Genomic DNA, 9230 nt, shown 5'->3' on the forward strand with positions numbered 1-9230 from the left:
CTTTTTTAAGGTAGAAATAAGGATCCTGCCTCTGCAGGGAAACCTTTTCTCTTCTTTCTTTCTCTACTTTTTCTTTATTATTTCCTCTCTGTCTTTGTGTGCATGTCTCTCTGTCTCTCTGTCTCTCTGTTTCTCTTTCTGTCTCTCTCTCTCTCACACACACATACACACACACACACACACACACACACATACACATGCTCCTTTCAAATCCTGTAGGTGCTTGGGATGGGAATCAGATCACTATGTTAAAAAGAAAAGAACACCAGATAGTTGACACACACTCATGACTGGAAGTTGGGTCTTTATTGAGGTTTATTGAGAGTTCTGTGACCTGTAGGAACCTTTTGCAGGCTCAGAGATATGGCCAAGGGACTAGAGGTAGGCCAGAATGAGTGGCACAGAGAAACTCCTCTGCTCAGGTCCAGTTCCGGACTCTTTCTCTTGCTGGCCCAGGCTCCAGGGTTAATTATTCTTCAGAATCTCGTTGATCCAGCGCCGGTAAGGAGAGATCCGGGTGAAGACAGAAGGGGGCTTTGCATCCTTCCGTCCATAGGACACGATGCCCTGGGCAACCCCAGCACACAGAAGAGGGCCCCCAGAGTCTCCCTGTGTGGCACAGAGAAAGAACACAAGGTGAGCCAGGGAAGTCCTCCCCTCCTGCCCTTGGGTCCCAGCTTGGGGTCACAGTCAGACCTAACTCAGACCCAGGAGCACTGGATCTTCAGGTTATACATCTAGGTCTAGTGCCCCTTCTTCCTTTCCTGGGGCAGCCACTACAACTTTTTCATGTCACCCCACACACCCTGTACAGCAGATGGGGATGAATGGTCAGAGACTGTCCTGGGCCACAGGAGGATAGACAATTTCAAGTTTCTCAGTCCTGTGATCTCAAACCCTGACACTGGCTGACAATCTTCTAACCCCATCTCTTTCCAGGAGAATTCTGGTCCCCAAATAGTGATTTGTGGAGAAGAACCCTGTTTGGAGGATCACCTTAAATACGGAGTTTTTCTTCCTGGGGTTGCCCACGCACAGCTGGAGCTTGTGGTCAAAATTTGCAAATAGGTTGCAGACCTTGGGATCCATGAGTCTCTGCTTCACCTCTTGCAGAGTGTCTGAGCCCGGCTTCATGACACCTGTTTTTCCCCAGCCAGCCACCCAGCACCTTGTCCCAGGTGGGACAGAGTAGAAGCTGGGTGGGATGGGGACTGTGCCCACGGCCAGAGTCAGATTGGCTTTCTCCTTCAACTGTGAAGGAAATGAGGGCTGTCAGTATTAGAAATGGGCCCTGAAGCAGTCGGAGGCAATGGGGGGCGTGTGGAGGGGGGAGAGGGGACAGGGTGAACTGCTTCACGATAGAGCAAGTGCTACCAAAACTTCAGTACAATGGCTACCTGAAGAGAAGCTTAAGAGAGCAGGAAGTGGAAAGGGGAAGAAAGACGTGTTACCTTCAGTAACATGATGTCGTGGTGAGAAATAGCATCAATATATTTTGGAAAAGGGAATTGCTTTACAACTTGAAGCTTTTGCCATGTATCTTCTTTCTGTTTTCTGTTATGGACTCCAAGGATGACCGTTATAGACCTGTCGTGAGGAAGAAAGAAGGACAAGGAGAAGCAGTGATGGCTTGGGGTTTCTCTTGAGATGTGCCCATTCTGAGAAAAGGCGGCTGGAGTCACTGGACTCTACTCATCTCCTTTTTCTTGGGGTGCTCATGGCATTTGAGGATTCAGGTTTTGCCCAGGGAAGAGCTTTTTCAGGGAACAGACACAATTTCCAGGAGCCTGTGGAATTACTGGAGAATGAACAGGCCACGGAGGACTCAGGGGACAGGGTTAGCACTTCCTAACTAGGGAGCCCTATATGAGGGCCAGCCCTCTGATGGAGGAGGTATCAGAGGAAAGGGGAAAGTGTGTGGGGATGTCTCATGTGGACCCTGTTCTCTGCCTCCCATAGAAAAGATGGGTTCAGGACCCTGAGAACTAAAGGCCAGTGTTCTTGACATGGCTTAGAAGGAGTGGTCTGGGAACTAGATGGGGCCTTGAAAAGTAAGTCATATGTCTTATGTGTTGGAGAGGGGGTGAGCAGGGTACTTTTAGAGGAGGGACCTTGATCAGGGTCTCCTTTTCCTCTGAAGAGGAGCTGAGCTCACAGTGACTGAGGCTCAGGGCACCCATTCAATCATGAGAGTAAATTTTTTAAGCCCAAGCCTTGCCTCTTGTGTAAGTTGACCCGGGCCCAGGATCCCATCTTCAGGCCCCACTGCAGTTGTATCCCTGGTTGCTACCCTGGTTGGTTGTCTCCCATCTGGGGATAAAGGACCCTGTTGTCTCACCTGCCTGCACAGTGAGCAGCTGTCAGTACAAAGTTCTGTCTTATCAGGAAACCGCCACAAGTCACCAGTTGACCCTGGAAATTGACAATTTCCAGGTAGGCCATGTAGGGGCGAGAGTGTGGCTTGCACTCTGTGCCCTCGATGATCTCCCCTAGAACAGAGAACCCAAGGTTTGAACACAGGCATTGATCCTGTCTCCAGAGAATGAGCAAGTTGGGTTGCTCCCTTGACTCTCATCCTCACTCTTTGTCCTGCCCATTTTCCCTCTCATGTTGCTTGTTGCTGCTTTCCTCACCCACAACCTCCCACAGAAATTCACATTCCTTCATCCCAGCCCAACAGCTAACCCTGCCTTAATTGCCAGTCAGATAGTTTCACTAGGATTTCCCCCACTCCCACGCTGTCGTGGCCCACCCTCCTCTGTCTCCATGTAGGACAAGCTGTTCAGGTTCCTGTCTTGGCTTTCTCCACAGCCCATGAGCTGTGCCATAGAAGGACCAAATCACGAGGTAATATGTAGCCCTGAAGCTCAGAAGATTAAAAGAACATGTCCATTTTCCTGGATATACCCCTCTTCTTCCCAATTGCTCTGGGCTTTTGCCCAACCAATGTAGGATTCCTTGCTCCTGGGAGATACCCTAGGCTGCAGAGAATAGGTGGTCATATCCCAGGTGGAAACTTCTCTCTGGGACTCTTGAAGAGAGATCCTGGGACCCTGTTCAAGAGTCAGCTATTTTCAGACTAAATGTCTTTGTTTTAGGAGCTGATCCTGCAGACTACAGAGGTAAGGACCCCGATACTCACCAGCCTGAGCTCTGGAGCATAGGAGAAAGAGCAGCAGAGGGAGAGGAAGGAGATGCATCTTCCCAGAAAGGCTGCCTGGGCAGCTGCTGGTTTTACTTTCCAGTTTTGGATTTTATAACTTTCAAGCAGACGCAGGGAGGGGCAGGACTGGTAACCACAGGAACTATGTGGTCATGTTTTCTTTTTTCACTCTAAGTTGGCTATCTTTCTCATCATAAGTTCCCTTACAATCATCCTCTGTTTTTCTAGAGGTGAATTTGAGGCCCAAACTCCCAAGTCCTGGCTCCCAGGATAAGCTCTCAACCATGGTGCATTATCTGGGGTGGGGGGTGGCTGAGAAATGTGGGGACCATGTGTTTCCCAGTTAGGGAAGCTGGTTAAAGGCTCATCAGAAACATGGTTTGGGGAGAGTCTTTACACTAGGCATTCAGAAGCATGTATACTTTTATAGCTATGACCCACAGTGGAAAATGCATTTCGCAAAAAGCCCCAATACATGCACAAATGTTTGTATGAGGACATAAGCACACACATACACATTTACAAATGAATCAAAAGTTTCAGGAAACAATATTTATTCTAATGATGTGCAGTGCTCTCTGTTAATTTCTATTCCATTCTATTCCACTACATGTTAAAACTTGAGCAACACCTCACTCAAAGGATGATACCTGCAGTGTGAAAAACATCAGTCTGGATCTCTTTCTTCCTCTGACACAAATGTTCATTGGCAGAAGAAGAAAGATCCAAGGAGAGTAGATGGGGGCAGGGAACAGACCCTAGGACAGGACTTTGTATACATCATGACAAGAGCAAATGGGACTGGAATCAGCATTTTCTGAGAGCCTATGCATGTCATTTATTGTCACAACTCTTAGATATATTATTTCTTTAATAGTAATGCTGTAAATTAGATATTATCACCTCAATTTTGTTGATCTGGCTATCAAGGCTTATGGTTCAGAATTAGATTTTCCTGGTTCGAAATCAGGACTCTTTCTGCTCTACCACCAAAGAGAAATAGAGAAATAGAGTCCTACCAATGGAGAGGGAAGCATGGATGCAGGAGAAGGGTGATTTGCTCCAGGGGGACTGGGGTTTCCTATTCTCACTTTAGGAATCAAGCTTTGTTTTGCTAAAATAGAATATATACAGATGTCAGTATCTGAGGTTTTGCTCTTCTTTTTATAGCACTCTTGGGAAATGCCATTACTGTCACTTTACAAATGTAGAATTGAGACTCAGACACATTAACATGATCAAGATAACGTAACTCATAACTATCAGAACTGGGTTTCAAGCACATATCTGTTGTTTTCCTTGGACTTGGAGAATGGAGTCTAGGGAAGACCAGGGTAACATGATGGAGTGCCATTTCTTTTGGAGATTTATGAGGCATTTATTTCAGACATGGGAATGTGTAAGGAATAAATACCTTTTCCACATCATTCCACTATGCCCTTGCTCTCAGTTTGGGCTTATGACTAGAGTGATCCATTCCTAATGTATACTGTCTGGGTTTTCTGTTCCTTTTAGCTTAATTCCCCAAGTTCTATTTATAGCTATGACCCCCTCTAAAATAAGACATTTACATACATTCCTAATATCTTTTCACATCTGGGAACCTTAGGAGTTCCTGTACTACTTTCTACCCTCTTTAGGGTTGCCAGATAAAATACAGAATGCCCAATTAAATTTGTGTTTCACATAAACAACAAGTCATTTTTTAGTATAAGTATCTCCCAAATATGGAATGAGACATAATTATAGTAAAAAAAATTACTTTTATCTGAAATGTCAAGGGGGAGAATATTTGTTTTTAGGAAGTTTAAGTATGGAAAAGAGTGCATATTGATGCCGGGCAGCCAAATGACGGATTATGGTGGGCATTTGCCATATATGTCATTCCTTAATATTTTTTGAACACTGTTCCTGCATTAGAGAAATTCCCAATTATAATTCTTACCTTCCTATAGTAGAACCCTCGAACTGCCATTCCCAGTTTCTCTTGCATCTGGGGCCTGGTTATGTGACCCAGACTGTGTCAATCAGATGAACAGATGTAAAATCTGATTTAGAAGGGAGTAACATAAGGGAATTAAAAGTATCATGTGGAATTAATTTTTCTAGTGAGGGTGAATGGCACAGGGATCTGGCTTCGTAGGAAGAATTAATAATGATTCAGGTGTCTGGTGCTGCCTACAGTGTCTGGACCAACCAAGGGGCAATGGGAACTTTGCTGGACCATCTTATGGTTTATTTTGGACATGACTTCTGTCTAGGTGGCCTCTAGACATAATTCTATAGTATCTTTGGAAGCAACTGTTGACTATGTATAAGAATGTATTTACCAATAAGCAGTTGTTACAATATGAATATGCAGTCGGTGAAGGTAAGTGATTTCCAGATTGCTGGGGATACTCGAGTAGAGGTTGGATGGAGTCTGGTTTAAGATGCACAGTTAGTGGTAAGGAAACGTTGGACCTGATGTGGAATCACTGGCATTTTAATGATGACAGTGATTCCTTAGCCACTATAATGTATACGATGATCTTTTCTCTGAGTTCCTGAAACATTTATTATCTGTGCCATTATTCAACTTGAAGTTTGAAGCATGCAGTCCTTTGCAGTTAGATGGGGCAAGCTTGAGTCCTGGTTCTGCCACCTCACCATCAATTTGACCTTCAGAAAGTTTCTTAAGTCCTCACCTTAGTTACTGCATCCATAAAATATAAAGAATTATACAGCACAGGTTTTTTTTTTAAAGAATTAAATATGGTGCTAAATGTAAAATGCCACATTTTCTTGGTTCTTAATAAATGTTGGTTGTATTCCTTTAATTGTATTGTACCTAGTACTGCCATGTAACCATTTGATGGGTAATTGATGAGTATATTCTCATTGGCTATATGTTTATTTGGGCAAACAATAAATCTTATACTTCTTGTAAATTCTCCTAAATACATTACAGGTTAACATCTGTTGTAGATTTTGGTTATGCTCTGCCTTGTGTAGATAGCCTCTTTTTTCTATTTTTTCAACTTGCTGCCAGGCTGTTTTTTGTTCTTTGAGTAATAGCTGTGTCTTTCTCAATTGAGCATGTATATAACAGTTGTTTTAACCCTCATGTTGCCAGGTAGGGATACATCACCTATAAGCTTCCATAAATGTTGAAGCCTCTTGTGAAGAAATACCATGGGAAGGGACAGCTGACGGCATGGGCTCATGCTATCTTGCATCAGATATGAGCAGCAGCACCATAGAGCAGGCACAGTGCATCCTTTAGGGCTTTGGCCTATTTTTCTGAAGCAGTCTGGAGCTCACTCTGTGTTTTCCCTTGCAATAAGCTCTACCCACTTCTCTATTCAATGTTTCTGAATGACCAAATTTTTCTAAATTTAAAGTGTAGCTGCTACTAGTTTACACCCAACATTTATAAAGTAATTTGAAAGGACTACTTTCAACTTGCTTTACTTTACTATACTCTTGCTTTAACTTCTAAGGCAATAGTTCCATTTTGAAATAGTGCACTCTGCACAAACTTTTTTTTGAGTGCACAGAGTATCCAGGAGAATGATGAAAGAAGAGGACCTGGGAGATGATCCCTGGATTTTGGGTTGGAGGAAGATGCCTTAGGGTTGTGTGTCCTTACTTCTTTCCCAGGCTTTTCAGCAAGAACCCCCAAATCTTGTTTTTTTGAAGTTCTCTCTGATATTTCTCCTTTCATTCACCATTCCTGCAGTAGGCTAGTATTAGTGGGGGAGAGCCTTAGAGTGCTCCTTTTAATGAGTTTGGGCAAAGCCATTTTACTTGGACAGTGTCTCCTGTAGACTCTGCGATGTTACCAATCCACTTATTGCTCTCAGAATCAGTCAGGCAGGCCCCCTCCTTGGACCATCATCTTCTGTATCTCAGAATTACCACTGTAGTCATGATGACCTTAAATTTTCTGGCTGGGTTATGGCAGAGGTTGGTGAGGCAACAACTGTTCTTGCCATCCCAGGGGTCCACATGATTCTTGATTAATTTGGTTGTTGCTTGGTGGATTTAGTGCTTGCAGGCTCAGCTCTGAACCTCACTGTCTCCACTCCTGCTTCCTCTGGGCCAAGTTGTCGGGATATAGTTTCTGGATTGGAAGTGACTGTCTTCTTGATGGTCCTATAATGGCCTGATACACTCCTTACTGAGATTACTATAATGTGGGATACTATATTATGGTGGGACTTCACAAGGGTGTCACATTGGTCTAGTCTTTCCTCCGCATTTTGAATTCTTGGTTGCAAGGAGATTCCATTGTTTCTTGATGCCAGATACTGCCCAGGACACAGACATAATTTTGGTAAGGCTGATGCGGTAGATAGCGTGAAGGGGCAGGTTATTATATGTGAGACCAGTGAGACAGGTGGAATTGATAGCATGTGTCAATAGCCACAGGGTAAGGCCAACCCTTCAGGGCTCATTGAGGCACTTTTTTTTCCCCAGCATATTATGGGGGTACAAAAGTTTAGATTATACATATTGCCCATGCTCCCCACCCCCGGAATCAGAGCTTCAAGCATGTGCATCCCCTAGACAATGTGCATTGCACTCATGAGGCACTTTTTTCAATGGTGTTTTGGGCCAACCATAGTTGGGGGAAGCGCAGAGGGAGCAAATCAGCACCATGGACAGCTCCAAGCCCTTCAGTTCTCCTGGAAGCCAAAGCCAGGCTGTTCAGGGAGAAAGAGTTGGCATCGCCGGCAGGTGTGGAGGGTGGGAATGCAGGTCAAGAATGGGAATATGCAAGTCAGGTGGATGGGGAGAGATGTACAAATCACCTTGTATATTGATTGTGACTTAATGGGGATCACTATTAGAAGATTCCTCTCCCTGCCTCTTTTTTTTTTTTTTTTTTTGAGACATAGTCTTGTGCTGTTGCCCAGGCTAGAGTGCCGTGGTGTCAGCCTAGCTCACAGCAACCTCAAACTCCTGGGCTCAAGGGATACTTCTGCCTCAGCCTCCCCAGTAGCTGGGACTACAGGCATGTGCCACCATGCCCGGCTAATTTTTTCTATATATTTTTAGTTGTCCAGCTAATTTATTTCTATTTTTAGTAGAGACGGAGTCTCCCTCTTGCTCAGGCTGGTCTCGAACTCCTGATCTCCAGTGATCCTCCTGCCTTGGCCTCCCAGAGTGCTAGGATTACAGGTGTGAGCCACCACGCCAGGCCTCCCTGCCTCTTTCTTCTCAAACCTGTTCTTTTTCACAAATCCATACATCCCCCATAGTGATCTTAAAATCCACTAAAGGTGGAGAAATCAATACTCCATATTTGCTTAATGAGTGAGGCAAGGAAGGGGCACTGGCTGCCCAGGGAATGGGTCAGTGAGTGGTAGAAATGGTAGTTACACAAATAAGCCTCAGTCTGTGTCTTTATTGGGATTTTGGGGACAGAGGTAATCAGGAACTCCTTTACCTGAGGGTAGGCTTAAAGGTTCATGCTATGGACAGGTCTTCTGTATGATGGGGCTGAAGGAAGAGACTGCTCACAGTTTTTAGGGCTTCTTTCTGGTTGTGGTCCACGTTAATTTTTTACACTGAAATCATAACATACGTACTTAAGAGTGAAAACATATATTTTTAGTTTAATCAATAATTACAAATCAAACATTGATGTAATCATAACCCACATCAAAAATAGAATACTGCCAACACTCTTCTTGCTTAGAGATAAAATCAACTTATGTTACTAATTTTTTTTCTTTTCTTTTCTTTTTAGTCTCACCAACTATGATGAGTCCTTAATTTTGCTTTTTTTTTTTTTGTTAAACTGTAAGCCCCAGTCCCAGCCTTTGGAGGGACGGTGAGAGACTGAAGCATGTTCAGAGGCAGAGCGAGGATGGTGTGTGCCACTGAAACTGTGTGTGAAGGGAGGAATGGGCTGCAGGTGTTTTAGCACGAGGGGTCCTAGATGAGACTTTGTACTTGACTTCATATTTTGAAAGCTGCCATGTAGGAGATGGCATATTCTTGTTCTGGGGAGCCTGGAAGGCAGAGTGGCAAGGTATTTTGGGAAGCTCATTTTGGATGTATATGAGGAAGAACAACC

The 9230-nt window shown here is 44.2% G+C and overlaps 1 protein-coding gene across 1 annotated transcript; it reads right to left on the reverse strand.

Moving 5' to 3' along the window:
* Nucleotides 1–323: 323 nt before the first annotated feature.
* CMA1 (chymase 1) lies at nt 324–3200 on the reverse strand. Its single transcript, XM_069463811.1, has 5 exons — nt 3143–3200; nt 2339–2489; nt 1452–1587; nt 997–1251; nt 324–609 (listed from the first exon to the last, which is right to left on the reverse strand). The coding sequence occupies exons 1-5, from the start codon at nt 3198–3200 to the stop codon at nt 466–468; spliced, it is 744 nt and encodes a 247-aa protein (XP_069319912.1). The 3' UTR covers nt 324–465.
* Nucleotides 3201–9230: the final 6030 nt, after the last annotated feature.

The sequence above is a fragment of the Eulemur rufifrons genome, chromosome 2 (genome assembly GCF_041146395.1).
Source record: "Eulemur rufifrons isolate Redbay chromosome 2, OSU_ERuf_1, whole genome shotgun sequence".
Lineage (NCBI taxonomy): Eukaryota > Metazoa > Chordata > Mammalia > Primates > Lemuridae > Eulemur > Eulemur rufifrons.